Below are 18,172 nucleotides of genomic sequence, written 5' to 3'. Positions count from 1 at the left end.
CAAGTTTGAAGTAAGCAACAACTTAAAACCATTCTGAAGTTTTTATTCTAAAATTTTGAATTAACTTTACAATTATGAGAATTTTTCATATGAAACAATGAGTTTGTTAGAACTTCCAAATTGTCAGTATGTCTGAACTTCTGTTTCATCAACTGGAATGTATCTACCAGAATTAGTCCTGCTGCATGCTTTCTCACCCATACTATCACGGTATTTCATTCTCAAACAAAATTGGAAATAAGAAATGTGCTCTTAAAAAGTGACTCCAATTCCACATCCAACTGCCAGAGATCTGCAGACCACTCAGGTGACTTTTCAAGATGCACACAACTCCTTAGTCTCTATTCACCCTTCTAGCTTTTCTAACTCTTACTCACAGGCACATGACTATTTCCTGAATAAACTGGATTTCATCTCTGTTTCTATTTGGTTCCCTGCAGTCTGGCCTTAAATCCTAATATGAAGATACTGAATCCCAGGAATAAAAGGCTGCCAGTTTAACTCATTTACTCCAACTAAGGAACACGCAGCAGTGAGGCTCAGGCACTCCTCACAAAAGCTGCATATGGATTTAGAATGTTGTACCTACCACTTTCTAATGCACAGATTCCTTTGTTTTCCATTTCTAGCATCAGGATAAATATATGGCATTCAGATGCACTCAATACATGTGCTGCTCTTTGTTGTATTACCACACAACTGGAAGTGAAACAATCTGCTTTTTCAAGCATTGTCCAGCTTGCTTTTAATACTATGTAAGTTAAAGTCTCTAGTCTTGAATTACAACACTTATGTCTGCATTACACAAAAGCTCAACCTCCTCCTACAAATTCCTCTGGATATAGTTAAGAAATACTGACAAAGCTCATTCTTTTCAAGAGTGACAGACATTCCATATACCAGCAATCTCTCTGCTACACCCATGTACTGGGTTTGCTGGTTTTGGTAGTGGGGGGCTACAGGGGTGGCCTCTGTGACAAGCTGCCAGAAGCTTCCCCCACGGCTGGTGAAGCCAACACCAGCCAGCTCCAAGATGGACCCAACAACAGCCAAGGCCAAGGCCAGGCCCATCAGCAATGGCAGCAATTAAGCTTAATTAAGTTATTTTAAGCTAAAATAGTTACACTGTTTCACAAGCATTTGAGGGATAAAGAAAATAAAAACTTTTTTTTGTGAAACAACTTAGCAAGAATGATCATAAATACTGTCTGTAAAACAAGGCAAAAACCTTGGATTTAGTTTGTTTACAATAAAAATTAGCAAACTTACTGCTTTAATTCCTCTTTAAAAAGTTCCAAATTACTCTTTTTCTTTTCCTTCTCTCCTTTCTTCAAAGGCTAAAATTAAAGAAATACGAAACAATACTTCAGAAGACAAAATGAACACGATTAAAAATCTTATAACAAGACTTCAGAAAATTTCCATGCATATTTTACCCACAGCTTTCAAACCAAGTAACTACAGGAGGAAAAAAACAACAACAAAAAAAAAACAAACGAAACAACAACCAAACAGACTTGAAACATTCAGACTGAGCGCTATCAAACACAAAGCTAGAAAATAAAAAATTAAGGATAATTGAAAATAAACTTTGTTACTTCTCACTCTCACAATGCAATACATGTGATCAAACACTCTCTCTACTACATACACATTTAAAACAACTGTGAGGAATTTTGTCACTTTGTTCCATTTGGAAACTAGGATGCTGACTATACCCCTAGCAAACCATCATGCTCTAATGAATTTCATAGACATGTGTACATATATATGTAAATTATTTTACATATATATATCTCCAATTATTTTATCCATAAACATTCTACTTGAAAAGAATTTCCTTCTCTTGCTTCCTTTTAAATGTAAATACAGTCTGAAAAAACAGTTACTTTAAATAGTTCAAGATCCTCAGGAAAAACACTCTTGAATGACAAAGAATATGGATACTGCAATACGACTTTTTTTTTACAATATGTTCCTTAACTAACTCATGTGAAATATTACCTTCAACAACATTGTTTTTATATAATCAAATTTAAATGAAAACGTTTCCAATAGGCAGACATACAAAATATTTGTGTTACACACTACAGCTTTGGAAAAACTGGACTTCCTACTCACCCCAGGCAAAGTTGTTTGTTTGTTTTTGTTTTTGGGGAGGGTCTGCCAAATAAATAAAATCATTTTTACCTCATTATCTTCAATCACCATTGGACAGGGCAAGTGAGTAAACTGCATTACTTCACAAGTATTTATGAAAAATTTGAAAAGCAGTAATAGTCTTACAGTACAAACACTTGCATATGACAGAACAGAGCTCAGAAAAATAAAAAAAATGCTACAATTCATTTCTGCATCTGTAGAGCTTTACATATAATGAAAATCAAAACTGCCATCCAGTAGTACCCCACTGGTCTAACACTGACATTTGTTTAAAGCCGGAGGGAGGTAATGATGGAACTGCCCACAATTATCACATTACATTCATTTCCCACCCTAACAGGCAGCATCATACATGCTTCACTTAGGTTTTAAAATAGTAGTAAGCTCTATTAAAAGACTTTTAAGACATCCAAGACACTCATTACACATACACATTAGTAACAGTAATCATATGCAATTATCACTTGACTTGAAGACTGCTTGTTCATATTTTTAATATTTTCTTTACTTTTTATGATGAACCTTGGTTAAAGAAAAAAAACCCAAACAACTCCAAAAATGAAAACAAAAAAAAACTCCATCAAACCATGCAGAAGACAAAATAAATTAAATAAATCAAGGTGTTCGGCTTCAGAACTGTGCAAATTCTGGAACTCAAAGAGGGACTTCTCAAACTTCACCCCCCTCAAAAAACCCAAAACAAAACAAACAAACAAACTCAAAGAACCCTACCATGAAAAACTTGAATCAACACAAAGGTCAATTTACTTTTTGGTTTTAAGTTAAAAAAAAAAAAAATCAAGAACAGATGGTAGCAATAGGAATTGAGAAGAATTGCTTCTAAAACCAGAACTTCCCAGGACTGAAGCAGCTGTTGCTTTGCAACAGTCGTCACTAAATCCACATCCATGAGATGTTTGTCCACATTAGGAGCAACATAGTAAAAGAGCAGTGCTACACCAGGTGCACTGTGCCACAAACAGGGCTCCTGGACCTCTGCATTTCTTCACCTTCATATCTGCAATGGGTTCAGGCAACTCCAAATGCCTACCTTCTCTCAATACGTGACACACGCAGATAAAACTACTCTGCAAAATCACATGACCCTTTTTCTAAGGACTTCTAAATACATCAGGATGAGTTAAGATTCAAGTGAGAAACTTACAGGCTTTTTGGTTTCTATCATTAGGAGGGATGGAGGTTTCTCATTAGATGGCTGACTTGGTTGATTTTTTTGATCTGAGAATCGTGACGAAGGTTTATAGATTTTACCCCGTTTTTCATCTGTTTCATGCTCCTCTGAAATGAAATGCAAGTTGAAAGCAAATTTTATTAACTAATCCTGCACAACACTATTCATTAGAAAGAATGCTGCTCTTTAGTCCTCGCCATTCAATTCAATAAATTATTTCATTTTTAAAAAGCTGATAATATAAATTTTACATAATTTAACATGTTTTAATATGAAGAAAAAGAACACAGATCAGGTAGTCTAAACCAAAGCATTTCTTCTTCTTTTGGTTAAAAGACAAATCACACCACTCCCTACCTCAGTCAAAGCATAAAGTAGATATTAGCATCAAGTTTTCTTTTCTGCTTCTAATGTAATGTATTAATTTTAAAATACAATTCAAAGCCAATCTTTATCTTTACGCAAAGCCGAATGACCCACCACCTCCAAAAAAAGATTAGTTATACCTTTAGATGCATTAACGATTCCTCCTCTTACAAATGTTTTCACTTTATTACCGTCACCTCCTTCAAAGGCAGCAAGGAATTCTTCATAAATTTCTGCAGCAGCCTTCTCATCCTCCTACATAACAAATGTTAATCTATTTACTATCATCACAGAACAACCTTCACTAGACAGTTACTCTTAAATTAGCTATATGACATGCCTTTTTATTTTTTAGAGTTCAAGCTACAAACTGCATCAAAGGAGTTTCAATTTTAGACAATTCAAATTTCTGAGAAATGTGGGCAGAACACAGCACATAACAAGCAAAGCCAGTGAGGATGTGTGCTCCAATATGTTCCTTTCCAGAAGTTTACACAGCAACATTCAAAAGATGCCAAACAGAAAAGCTCAAATCAAAGGCTTATGAGCCTGGAGCTTTGTTGGCCTCAGCATGAGAGAACAGCGCTCATTCCATCTCAGCCTTTACAATCAACCCACCTGGCTCAAAGAGACCAATAAACAACAGAACCACCTTTCTGCATGTCCCAGAGAACAAGTTCATTCATTGGATTAAGCTGAGACACTAAATTTAGGACTATAATGATCTTTAGGCCAGTATTTCTGACAACCCAGCAGGAGATAAGCCACTGGAATATAGTATGAGTTGTGAGTATGAAGTACAAACCCCAAATTTTCAAAATTTCCACCTTACCAACTACCAGATACTATTTCATAAAATCTGGACACTCCTGAGTAATCTAAAATGCAGTATCAAATTTTAAGGTTTGTATTAGTTTCCAATACAGTCAATCGACAAAAAAATGTTTTGCAGAACTAACGAGATGTGTACTGAAACAATTTCAAAAATGACAGGTACTCTTTGTAATGACTGAAATCCAATGATAGAGAGCAAAGGAAGAACAGAAAATTACCTAAGGTGATGGCAGTCTCCATCCTGAGCAATACATCAGTGGATTACTGTAATTCCCTATTTCAGGAAGCCAGAGAACTTGATTTCTCACAAAGAAAGGAGTAAGCCTCTCTGTATTGCAATGCCATGGATGCCAAAAATATATTATACATGTAAAATACAATTCTCTTTCACTCTTAAGAGAGCTACAATTATCAAAACTAAGATATCAGGTGTAAAAGCTAATTGGAATTTAAAAGTAAACTTATTTGAGCTCTGCATACAAAGTAAATTTTTTCATTGTAGACCATTACCTTCTTTTTTAATTCTTCTTGCTCTTTCTTGCTCAGAGTCCGTTTGGCAGCACTCATTTTGCCAATACTGAATGCTTTAAGTTTACTTTCCATTAGAGGCTGCAAAGGGAATAAGAAAAGACAGACATCAAACTGTTTACAAAACAATTAAGATAATGTTAATTTTGAACTTGGTCTAGACCAGTAACTCAAATAAAACAAAGAAAAGCCTTTCCTGTACTTATCTCTGAAGCTGTCATTATCTAATACAACTAAAACAAGAATTTAAATCTGTGTGGCTTCTTTTAAACAAATCATCCCTGGTTTAATGAGCAAGTTTTTCATGCACCATTCAAACAGATGAAATCTGAAGGACCCTTGTTGTAAGAGCCTGGACATTTATCACTGTGCAGCACTGCAGTTTCTAAACCTTCAGAAGTACATGCTTTGCACTACGGTTCTTCCCCCTTCCCTCCCCCAACCCCTCAAAAAAGCTTTTCTATTTTGGCCAGAATAATGTTTGTGCGATGTAATGGAACAACCAAATGGATGCTGAATTTTAGTTGTACTTCAAGGTTAAAATTAATAGCTTTGCTGGAACAACAAAAAACATTCCAGGGGTTTTCGGCTATCAGTTAAATGAAACAAAAAACTCATATTCAGCTCCTAGATTGTTTCTAATTTCTTTCCAAAACCCTTTTGAAGGAAGCACTCCACATAACAGTAACTTCTGAAGTATGAAATGGAATTCTTAAAGCTCTATTCTGGTAGTTAACAGGCACTAAAGCATCACGAGAAGAAAAAGAAAGACAACGGAATGGAGAGCATGTTCCAAAGATACGGGCAGTGGGAAGTTAAATGAGAGAAAAGGCAGTTTACCAGTTTCCAGTTTCTCTGGAAACTCCTACCTTAACACAGTAATTCATGAAGAATCAGCACAGTAACAAAGCTCCAGAAGAAAAAACATAAGCTATGAGCCTTGTCTTCAAAATATTTGTCATGCTCTTATGCAGAAGACACAGGGATCCTTAAAACTATGTTTTTTGCAATGACAGTTCTTTAAAAAAATATCAGCTCAATAAAACATCAAGACAAATAAAGGAAACAAACGTTGAATTGTAAAAAAATTCTGATACCAACTGGAGAGGGTTTCCTCTGGGAATAATTTTCTTTGTAAAGAGTTTTATTTTTAGTATCAGCTTCCTATTAAAAAAAAATTTACATTAAAAAGCACCATGAAAAACCAACTGTTTGAAATATCTACAATTTATAATACATGGTTAGCATGACAAACACCTCTTAGATCTGTGCCAAGCATAGGACCAAGCAGCTCATATTTCTTTGAAAGTGTTCCCTCTTCATGACAGAAAGTAAAGCTGTCAGTGACAAATTTATGCAGTGATGTCTGTGAAGTTATTTGGCTTATGACACCATGTTTGTCAACATGAGCTGCTGTGACAGGTTTATCAGGAGCTTTTAATTCATCTGTGTGATTTTAATTTTATAAAATCCAATCTTCCAGTTGCCTGAAAAACAGCTTCTATTTCAATTATATAACAAACAATATACAACCTTGGCAAAACATGAGCACACAGCTAAGGCACAGCAATGCAGAAAGAACAAATACCATGCTCCTACCCAAGGCTTATCCTGTCATCAGAAAATAATCTCTCACAGTAATGTCACAGGATACCTGCAGATCAGCCATATGAATATTTGTTCTAGTGACATAAGGGAAACAGCTGCAAGATAAAGAGTTCTGGCACTAAGATCTGCTCAATTTAGAAAGGGGCTCAGGAAAAAAAAACACCTTCCAAGTGGCAGGAGCAATATAAAGTTAAGAAGATTGAACTAATTCATGCCTGCTAGTTAGATTCCAGTGGACAATTATTATCATTAACCATATGAAGCTTCACAGAATTCCTAACAACAGAACTATATAAAACTTGCTCCTTCAAAAAATGCAAAATACTGTAAAAAAGTGTAAATCAAATGATAGAAGCAAAGAGAAACTTGCAGCTGAGTAACCAAATCTCTGTATGAAAGCAAACTTGTTTAAACAGAACACTGCATTGACTGTAAGGTGGCACAAAGCATTCAAGTTCCAGTTCCATCAGTACAAAATACTCAGAAGACATTCAAGAGCAATTGTTCAAATTGTATCAAGTAAAAGAAATCAATAAAACAAGCTACTTCTTTATGAAAAGTTTCTCCTAGCACAACTCAAATAATGCTGTCTTACAAGTAATTTAACAGCTGGTAATTGACTTTTGCATGTACAAAATCAAATTGAAATCTTGAAGAAAATCCAAACCACTGAATTGTCTGGTATGAACTCCCACTTTGACTCCTGCTGCCTGCTTTAATTTTAGCTCAGAAACAGGTAGGTCTCCATGTAACACACCAACCACACAACCAGGCAAAGGTCTCGTCACTGAGGGGGTAAGGGGTGGGGTGGCCAGCAGGACCAGGTTACTCCTCTTACCTTGTCCTTTACCATATTCTATTAGAAAGAAAAATAAAGGATGGAATTAGGGCCACACTGTCCCAACTTTGAGAAGCCAACTATATGTGAAAAGGCAGTTCAATATTACATGACTCCTAGGATTGATCACCTTGTATTGTCAAGCATTCCTCAGTATAAGAGACAAATCCATACAGAGTCCTTACAGCTTCTTTCTGTTCCAGTACCATTATGGATGCAGTACCATATAGCACAGCTTCCTACACTGGTGCTTGCTTTGAAAGTTTCAAGGAGTATTTTTAAACATGAAATCAATGGTTCATTTGCAAACACCTACAGGTTACATATCCAATGCATCAGACTGCCTGTAGCAAGTAGTTTTCTTCAAAAACAGGCCTATTCTGAGTTTGTGGGTCTGGTTGGAATTTTTTTTGTTTTTTGTTTGTTGAAGTGTTTTGGACTTACATGCGAATCAGCAGATCCAGTGGTATGTACTGCATCTGGCCCTCTGACCTGACGAGAGAATGATGAGCAGGTGAGACACACAACAAGAAACAGACAAACTGGGGGGTTTTTCCCAGTTCTTGGAATGTGATTTTCATTTCAATTTCAACATCCAAATATACAGGAACAAAGATACATATAATATATTTAAAGGATATAATTGACTTAGAGCACGTCAGAAACAATGTCAATATAAGGCAAATAAGGGACAGACCTAAAGACAGACCATTAAAAAAGTCTGAATTTCCACAGCTGGGTTTTATAAATAAGTCACTAATGGCACCACTGAGAAAAAAAGTAAGTTAGCTACATTGCATCTTCAAGAGTTGTCATTAAAGCCTGTTAAAGATTACATAAAGTGCTTGACTACACTTGGCTTCCTATAAAGTAATTTCCAAAACTGTTTTTACTATATTGTGCATAGATGGAACCTGGCCACCTTAAAAACCTTAATTAGTAGGTTGTCATTTTGTAATTGATATGATTACTTTAAACCTAACTGAACCTTAATACCAAAACCATCATATATACAAAATCAGGTTTTAAATGAGCTTAAGTGATGGAGAACACGCTTTTAAATTACATCATGTCTGAATTCCAGAAAACCTGACATAACATCTACTATTAAGATATTATTGCCTGATGCACAATTCATACCTTAATTGAAAATTAAGTCAAAATAACGTGTTTCCATTAGCTGAAATCCATTTGTTAGTTACAGAACACTTGCATTTCTCCTTATTACCAGGAGTTAATAGTTTATACCAGAAATAGTAATATATGATGCTCATTTCCAGTCTTTCAAACCCAACAAGCACCAAATGCTACTCTAGGAGATAGTTTACTAGGCCTTGTTTTTATTGTGTGTCCTGCTTCTTCATCAGCTAAGACAGAGACATTTCTCTTTCAACAAATATATTCCTGTGTTACACAGTAAAATCAATTTAGAAAAAAATGATCTTCAACAGAAAGCATTTCAGCAACTAGAATTAAATGCACAAAGGTAAAGAGCAAAACAAAGACACCGCCTTTCCAAGGGAGAAGCAAAAGGCTTCTAGGAATATGTCTGGAGGTTTTTCAAGAAAGAGAAATGGGACGGGGAAAAAACAGGAAAAAAAGTCATGTCTTACTCCCAAAGACGTCCCAAATCCCCTTCCTTGAAGCACTGTGTACATGACCCACAAGCACATCTTTGCACAGAAGCTAGTAACAAGCTGAACTGACATGCAGTTCATTAGAATACACATGGAAGCAAATATCTCAGGCATCTTTTACTAATGCGATCTCCTGCAAACTTCTCCTCCTGTGTACTTGGTGTTGGATTTTTTTTGTGATCCACAACTGCCTGCGGCACTCAGATCAGTAATCTGTTATGCACAGGCCTACATACTGCAGAAACACAGCCTAATGAAAGCTGTCCTCCCCACAAGAGTTTATGAATGTGTAGCCCAACATCACACAGATAAAAGATGTACACTGTGAAAAGAATTCCAGAGCATGGAAACAGCATTCTTCCTGCTGCCAGCTGCCACCCTGCAGCAAGCAACACAGCAGCCGCAATTCCAGCCTTCCAAAAAACAATTTGAGACCTGCAGTTAAAAAAAATCAGTCTCAAAGGTGGAGCAGTACAGTGCTGTCTGCCTTAGTATACTGACACAGATCAAGCATTGCTCCAGGAAAGGAGTTCTGGCAACAGCAGAAGGGAATGGCTACTTCCTGATTTTCCACATCTGTTTCATTTATGGAAGTTTTAGATAGCGACACCTCCCAACAGGGACGGTGCTGAAGCTGCTTATAGGGAGGACAAAAACAAGGCATTACACAGAGTAATAAACAGTGGGAATGCTCAGTTCCAATGCCAGTCACAATGACAGATTATCCTGAGGAAGAACATAAAAAATAGTAAGACACTAAATCTGCTTCTCCAGCAGCAAGCAGATGATACTGCTCAGAAAGGCTGCAGCGTGTGGTAGCACAGAGATTCTGTGGGAGTACAGCGGCACTCCCCAGCCCACTGACAGGAACCATGGCACTGTGGAGCCACTTTGAACATTAGCTGAGCAGCAAAATTTCTATTAAGGTGCACTCAGAAAACTTCCAAAAGCAGTTTTAGCTTTCACACCAACTGTACCCCAAAAAACCTGGCAGCTTTGGAGAGCCACATTATTTTCCTCCTTCAACAATTCTTATTTTTAAGGTCTTCTCTTTCCTATGTATAAATTTAGTTCTACCTTTGATACTGCTCCTGACCAACCAAGCAACTGTTCTGACAAAGCACAAGATGAAAACATTCTTAACAAAATTACATATTGCTATCTGCCAGTTTCTAAATAGCAGTTATTTTAAAAAATCACAAATTCTCACAACACTGCACATTGCATCCATCTGCACTGCCTTGACAAAAGGGGCCATTTTGTTTCCTTAAGAGTCAGACCAGCTGCACTGATTCCGCGGAATCAGTGTCTCACTAACAGAGGGAAACATTCTAGAAGATGTTCCCCACCTGTGTTGAAATCTGGAGCGGCATTATTTTTTCTGTTCTCATCGTGTCAAGTAGCTCAACTGAACTTAACTGCTGAAAGAAAGACACACAAAGCTCTGCTCTAATGTGATGAGATATGAGGACAGCTCCCTCGTGCTCAAAATGCCGACAGAAAAAATGCAGCGAATCCAACTTAGTCACTGCCAGCATAAACAATTGACAAATGCCTCTTTATCCCAATTCATTGCATCTCTGTATGAAAACTATCTTTTTTTTTTTTTTCCTCAACCAGATTATTTTACAGCTGGATCACTTTTTCCATCACTTTCACTCTGCACATTTCTCAAAGCATGTGCCAGCACAGCTGAAGTGTCATTTCAGCAGCCTGCATTGCTCCTGCAGTAACACACAGCCCTGCTGGACTCCAGTCCTTGAGGTCAGGTCACCCAAAGCTTCACTACTGAGTCCAGCCAACTTCACTCAACCTCCAGGAGAAAAACCAAAAACTTCAAAGGACCATACAGATGAGATTTATGACAAACTTTCATGAAAATACCAAAGCAGAGTCATCTCTGAGATTCTGATCTTTATATTTTCTTCCAAATTCATGGAAGCTTCCAAGGAAAACAAAGAGAACAGCTCTTCAAAATCTTCATTCCTGCCCACAGTTCACATGGCCACAAATCCAGCTCTTCATGGTTTCTCCAGACTTAAAAATCTTTTGGTAAAACTGGCATGATTGTGTTATTTCACAAGTATTTAAAATATGCTGTATACAATAAATATTTTTTTTAATTAACACTGATGTTATTTAGTGAAACAACAAAGAGCAACAAAAGCACAGAAGCTGCCAATATAACCCAGGAGACAATCTGTGGTCTTCTAAATGATAAATGGTATTTTTACAACTGTAATGGCTACAACTTAAAACATAAATGAAAGCCCCATCCTTGAAAGAACCAACAGCTTCAAGGTGAAACTCTGAAAGACACTCCGATGAAAGCCACTCCTACCCTGTTTCAACACCTTCCATTGATCCTGCCCCCGTACTGGTCACACTGAACTACAGCACTGTTCCTGGTCTAGCTGCTCACTCAGAGGGAGAGATGGGAAGGTTCAGCCAAACCATTTTCCAATAACTCCGCTGCCCAAATCATGCCAAATCAACCAAATAGGACAATGTTTGGTAGGGAAGAAGTAGCTAAGGCTGGGACTGGTTTGTGTCAGCACTGACAGCTAGGAAAAACAAATGGGAACACGTCATAAATTAAGATGTCAAAATTCAGAAAAAGGAGGTTTCCAGCTTGCCTTATCCTTTTTATTCTTCCTTTCTCTTTACAAAGTGCTTGAAAACATCTGCAAATTAGGTTATGGCTACTGTGTTCAGTCTTTACAGTTACTGGAATAATGCAGATTAATGTTAGTCCCTATCAAGTCAAAACTTGCAGACATGAAAGTAAATGGACAGTGACCTTCTCTGGATGTATTTGTACAGAATAGTATTCCATTAGAATCTTAAACTCAGATAACAGGTACAGCTTTTCAGATGAAAAAGGGAGAAGTACAGTTTAACTCAAGTGGAATACCGTTTTAGCTCAAATTTCCTCTGCATACAGAACACAATTTGAACAGCAGTCTATGTAAGAGCAGTGGCCATGCCAGACAGTCACTATGCTCAGAGGATACAGTAACGAAATGGAAGAGTCACTGAGCAGCTAAAATTTCATTACATGAGGATAAAAACTGAACATCTGTATCTGTCATTTGAGAATCACGTCCTACACCAATGTCCAGTGTAGTCTTTGGCAATCCCTCCTTTCTCCTCTTTAACTATCCTTCTTTCCTACTTGTATTTCTCCAAATCTCAAGCACAAATCTTGCTATTCTAATCTCAAAGTGCCAAAGGAATAGTTAATGCTTTTGCAACACGTTTCACACGGGAGACCCTCAAAGTTACTTAGCAGCTGCCAGTATCACACAAAGCAGCTGCCACCACAGCGATGCAGGCACTGGGGGCTCCCTGAACCTGTACCACCTCCAGCAATGCTTTTCAAACAGCAAATCAAACAGATTTGATGCCTGACTGACAAGATGTGATTTTGCATTATAAAATACATAACTATATATGATCAAAATAACTGGGTCAAATTCAGTACTTGGACTCTAAGACTGAAGAACAAAGACCAACCATTCTGAAGGGGAGAAGCTATTTTATTTCAGGCACTGGGTCACAGTTCCTCACAGAGCACAGAAAATAAAAGGTCACTGTGTCTTCCCAGCAGGTATCTAGAAGCCAGCAAAGGCACACCTTGGAATTGCCACTGAAACATATCCTATGAGTCTGATAGATAAAAAAAAATTTGTATCTGCAGAAGTAATACAATTTGCAAATACAATGCACCAAAAGAAGCCAACAACTTCAGTTTTAATTACATAAGTAATGAATTCTAAAATTATTAAAAATAATCAAAATGTCTGATAAATTATTAAATCAAGAAATTGAGCTAAATCATTATTTGCTCAATTGTTAAACCACAAGCATTTTCATATAGGCTCAACTAAAAATACACATTTTAATTCCTGTGTGAATAAACAAATTAAAACAAAAAGAGTAGTACTAATTTCAGTACCATTTCTTTCTGAAGACATCTGTGAATTTCTCAATGTATAAACACATCACAAGCATTGAGGGAATAACAAAACAAAAGTACTGAAGGGACCACACACTGTTCAGCCCCCTCAGATTTCCCAAGATTTACTTTTTGGGAAATAAATCTCAAGAGATAGGCATGTCTTATTTTATTTCACTTTTCAACAGAAACATTATCATGGATCTAATTGTGTACTACAGCTATTTTCTTTGGCACATAAAATAATATTGACAAGAACAAACAGCAAGATCTAGAACGTAAAGCATGAGAAAAATACTAGTGGAGAACGGCATGGATGTCCGGAGGAATGGGAAACTGAGGGGTGAGGGGGAAGCGCACAAAAGTGGCGAGCGAGGTACAGGATTTCCTCAGCAGGCCCTGACAGATGAACACACATCTGACCTTACATTCCCTAGGTGTCCTACTGACTTCCATGGGATGGAAGAGTTAACTGTCTCAACACACCTCTGCAGAACTGACTTCTAGGACAGAAAACAATTCCTATAAATTAATTATTACTGTATATTGAATAAACAGTATCATCAGTACAGAAATAGTAAATGACAAAACAAAAATAGTCTACAATGTGACTGCAAAAAGAAGGGAATCACATCTGAGTTGGTTTTCTGTACCATGTTATCAGTTGCTTTAATCAATAATTAAGTATTCTATTTCTAATTATACTTGAAATATGTCCAAATTTGTCTGATTCCCTGAAAGCCACTGTCCACAAATTAAGACCTATTTTACTACTCAAGTTTTCTGTCCAGCTCCTATTTGCCATTCCAAGCCAAAAGCAAGATAAAAAAACGTTTATTGGCAATATTTGGAACAGATCATATGAGGGAAACAAAAATAAAGTTCTCCTACTCTAATAACAACTGAGTAAACATGCAAAGTCTTTAAGTAACTACATTTCATTACCAACTGCATTAATCACTGCCGTTTCCTAGCAGCAAAATTGAAAAAAAAAAAAAAAAAAATTAAATAATCCTGGAAATTCCTGAGCCATAACACAGCTTTCTCTTCTTTGAATGATTTACACACCTGCACACCAAAACCTGGAGGATTTATATAATTCTGACCTAAAACCTGAAAAAAAAGTGAATGAAAGGGAGTAAACCATACGCCATCAGTGCATCCCCCAAAATATCTTGCCCTCTCTACCCTCCCAACAAGAGCGATGCTGCGAGCGCAGGCAGCTCTGGGCTGTGCCCACCCGCTGGTTTCAGAGCGCAGAGCCAAGTTTTCCAGAACAGCAGCACTACCTGTGCTCCCGAGCTGGAAATCCACCCAGCAGGAATTACAGGAAGTAGAGTGGGTACAGTGAAAAGCGCGGGGAACGCCGCGGCAGTTCTACGAAACTCGGAATTTCATCGCACTTCAAAAGAACCCACCCCATCTCAATTCGCCGTTTTCCTTCACACTCGAGAGCTGGAAACTAGCTCTGCGCGGGTATAAGCCCACGGTGGGAGAGCAATAAAGTGAAATGAAACCCGTCGGTGGGCACGGCTGGGGCTCGGGCATTACGGAGCAGCCCGCACCCCAGCCCGGAGACGCGCGGGCCGGCACAGCGCCTCCGCCGGGCCCCGCGTCTTCCTCCGCCGGGCCACGGGGACGCCACGAGGACAGAAACGTGCCCTGAGCAATTTCGGGGAGCGGAGGTGCCCTGCAAGAGGCCCGAGCCCCCGAGCCCCCTTCCCGCCTCCCACCCCGTCCCGAGGCTCGCGGTCACCCCGGGCTCAGAGCAGGAGCAGAGCAGGCCGCGCCGCCCGCGCCCCGCCGCTCTGCCGCTACCGGGCCCCGCCGCCGCGGCACTGGGTCGCGGGCCGTGCTCCTCGAGCGCAACGGAGCGAGCCACGGGCCGTGCCTCCCGAGCAGAACGGAGCGGGCGCGGGCCTTGCCCCGGGGCGGAGCGGCCTCACCTTCCCGGCGGGTTTCTGCGAGCCGCCGGGCGCCTTGTCCGCCATCTTGCTTCTCCCCTCGCCCAGCCCTAGCGGCGGCCAAGCGAGCGCCGATCCCACCGAGCCCGCGAGCGGAGGGCGCGAAGCCGATGGCCGAGCCGCCGATAGCTCCCACCCCCGGCGCGGCGGGGCCGCAGCAGCCGCAGGCAGCGCTCGCCCTGCACGTGTAACAGTGTGGAATGGAACGGAGACCGTTCGGAGCAACCCGAAACACTGCACCTCATTGAGAAAAGCCCTTGAATACCGAATAGGCTAACACAGCTAATCCTTCGTTACTGGGTTTGATATCACACTACAATTGCAACTTTATTGAACGCTGTTTAACTGGGGATTATAACCAGCGGTCACATTTATCATGAGTCTTGAATCTCCGTGGGTCCATGGGTTTTCAGAGTGGAATATGCTGGGGCTGAAATAATACTTAAGAAAAAGACAAGAAGATACACAGAAATTAATGAAAGCTTTAATCCACCACCTACCGACACCCACTGCCCTGTGAGTTAGCAGGGAGGATGGAGCAGGGCCTGTGCTCACAACCACCTGGGGCAGCAGAGCACGAAGGTTCCAGAAGGGAGATAAAAAAGAAGCAAAAGGAGAGATTGAAGAGGGCAGAGGAAACTGCAGAGGGCTGGAAGTTTATCGAGGAGGGCAAAACTCTCAGGAAACCTCACCGGCTGCAGATGTGCGTCCAGCTGCGCAGGGACATGGTCTGGTGAGAGCTGCTGCTCTGCCCGCAGCTGTATCAGGGTGACGGCTCAGCTGCGGGCGCTTCCATGGCAGCTGTCACCGCGTGTCAGCAGTACCGAGCAGGCTGGTCGGCGCGGGGACGGCACAGCGGCGCGGCAGCGAGCGCTCACGGCCGGCCGGAGAACGGCAGGGAGGTGTCGCTCAGAGGCGGAGGACGCGGGTCAATGTGCAAGGAGAGCAGGGCGGGCAGAAGGAACAACAGCCAGGGTTTCCTTTCCCTGCAGCCCGGCCGGGCCCGGCGGGACGCGCAGGCGCCGCCAGGGGGCAGGCGCGGCCCGCGCCGCGCGCCCGCCTCAGGCGGCCCGTGCCACGTAACGTGACTCCACCCGAAGTTACAAAAAAAAAAATGGCAAAATGAAAAAATAACGATCCCCATCGTTCCTTAGCTACGAACCGCTTTAGGCCGCGGTTCAATCCGCAGTGGGCCAGGCGGTGCTGCTGGGGGGAAGGCGAAGCAGGGAGAAAGGCCAAGCGGCAACCCACGGGTTTCCCCGGCTGCTGGAGCCTCCTGCCGCCCTCCGCAACACACCGCGGAATATTCTGGTAACGGCGTGGCAGCCGAGGCTGCAGAGAGAGCAGATGTCTGTCTGATACTCCTGAGCAATTCCAGCGATAAACGTGTGCTGTTCCCGCGGCTGGCACGGTGCTGGGTCGCACCCCTGCTCTGGAGGAACCTGCACGGTTCTCTCGGATAAATGTGACGTGGAACCACTGAGTCTTGGAAAGAAGGAGGGGGAAATAAAACCCACGCATTGACTGGCACAATTCCACCAGTCCTTTTAGGATATTTTGAGCCCCACACTTGCCCATAGAGGAGTCCTTCCACATGAAAGGATAGCGTTGGTCAAGGAGCATTACAGATGGATTAGGCAGGATTTACTGCTCAGAATCCGAGCCCCTTTCTTTCCCCATCTTTCTCCCTGTTTATTTGAGAACCATTTCACTGGCTTGCAGACACAGGATTAGTACCATCTGTGACCTGCTTTTGGGGTGGTTTTTAACATAGTAGTGCAAACAGGTGCAGCAATGAGTTGAAAGCAAACCAGCTGGGGAACTTGTACTGGCTAGAAAGGGCATTTAGGGCCACAAGAGAAGACACTAGATGATGCTTAACTCTCCTGAGACCATATTAATAAACCTGGCATGGAAAATGACTGGCGCTTCTGGATAAAAAACAGACATCTAGCTGGAAAGAGGAACATGCCCTTGGATGAGAGTTTTGGGGCCAATAATGTTTAGAAAATTTGTGCTCCATTTGGCCTCAATCCCTTTATTTTATCCACCTCATTAATCCATTTTAATTATCCACCTCATTGTTCAAATCCTCTGCCTACTGCTTAGCCTCTACGCTGTTTTGTAATTAATAAACTGCACCAAATTAAGAGCATCACAATCCAGAACATGCTGTGAAGAACAGGAAAGATATACTTAGAGTTTCAAAGGTCATCTCTAAAGATAATTTTTCAGAATGAACTCTACTCCTCAATCTGTACTATTTATAACACATTGCAATAGTACAGTAGCACTTGTGTACAATGAGTGAATGAGAACACATGCCACTGTTTTGGGCTTAATGGGAGAGCAAGGGTAGGAAGGAGAGCAGGAAGGAAAGGAAGCAGTGAGATGCAGAAATCCGTGGAGAATTAATGCTGGAAAGGGTAGGCTAATAACAATAACAACAATATTTAAAAGTAAATTGTAGACATTTTTCATTATAATGCAGTAAGTCCGGTTGCCTGCAGACCTGGGAATTGTTTAATAACTATTGTTACAATGACAAGTATCATTAGGCAATATACTTGGGAAAATCATGAATTATCATAAATAATTAAAACTAAGCTACATTAAGTTAACCACGTGCTGCAATGTGTTACACTTGTCTTTCTGGCTGCTTTTTCCCCCAGCTTTCAGATGAAAGCTCTCCACTGCTCTCACTCCAGGCCAGGGCACAGAACTGATGCAATTCTTTAGGAAATGTGGGTGTGAGGGAATAGGAAAGGAAGGATTTAGGGTGCCTTGTAAGTTGCCTACCATGTGGCAAAGGAAGCATGTTTGAGGACATGGGTCAGGCAGATTATGAGTAGGACAGAAGTGCAGCTGCTGAGCGTACAGGTTTGTAACTGTAGTTTCACACTTTCTTGTGTAGTTTCACAGAGTGACTCACGGATCACTAAAGCTGCTGCCTGTGTGTGTGTTCCCCAGTGCTTAAGCAGCAGTCTTCCAGCTTCTTCCCTTATTCCGCCCTCCACCTCCTCCCACCCTAGAGACTGAAAACCGCCAGCGAGGATTCTCAAAATAGGCAGCTGCAGCTCCCCC

At 40.6% G+C, this 18,172-nt stretch overlaps 1 protein-coding gene across 4 annotated transcripts in view; it reads right to left on the bottom strand.

Moving 5' to 3' along the window:
- Window positions 1-16,080, bottom strand: part of U2SURP (U2 snRNP associated SURP domain containing) — a 44,296-nt gene extending 28,216 nt beyond the window's left edge. For 3 of the 4 annotated variants that reach the window (XM_058844321.1, XM_058844325.1, XM_058844323.1), the window contains exons 1-6: window positions 15,071-15,161; window positions 7,974-8,021; window positions 5,066-5,164; window positions 3,862-3,976; window positions 3,329-3,462; window positions 1,270-1,337 (exon numbers count right to left, since the gene is read on the bottom strand). In XM_058844321.1, coding sequence (XP_058700304.1) covers window positions 1,270-1,337; window positions 3,329-3,462; window positions 3,862-3,976; window positions 5,066-5,164; window positions 7,974-8,021; window positions 15,071-15,115 — 509 coding nt within the window. In that variant the 5' untranslated portion in view covers window positions 15,116-15,161. Of the gene's footprint in view, window positions 1-1,269; window positions 1,338-3,328; window positions 3,463-3,861; window positions 3,977-5,065; window positions 5,165-7,973; window positions 8,022-15,070; window positions 15,162-15,780 lie in introns of those variants that run through there. The other variant, XM_058844324.1, reaches the window with a different exon arrangement.
- Window positions 16,081-18,172: the final 2,092 nt, after the last annotated feature.

The sequence above is a fragment of the Poecile atricapillus genome, chromosome 8 (genome assembly GCF_030490865.1).
Source record: "Poecile atricapillus isolate bPoeAtr1 chromosome 8, bPoeAtr1.hap1, whole genome shotgun sequence".
Classification (NCBI taxonomy): Eukaryota; Metazoa; Chordata; class Aves; order Passeriformes; family Paridae; genus Poecile; species Poecile atricapillus.
The sequence above is the reverse complement of the archived record's forward strand: the minus strand, read 5'-3'. Positions and strand labels throughout refer to the sequence as shown.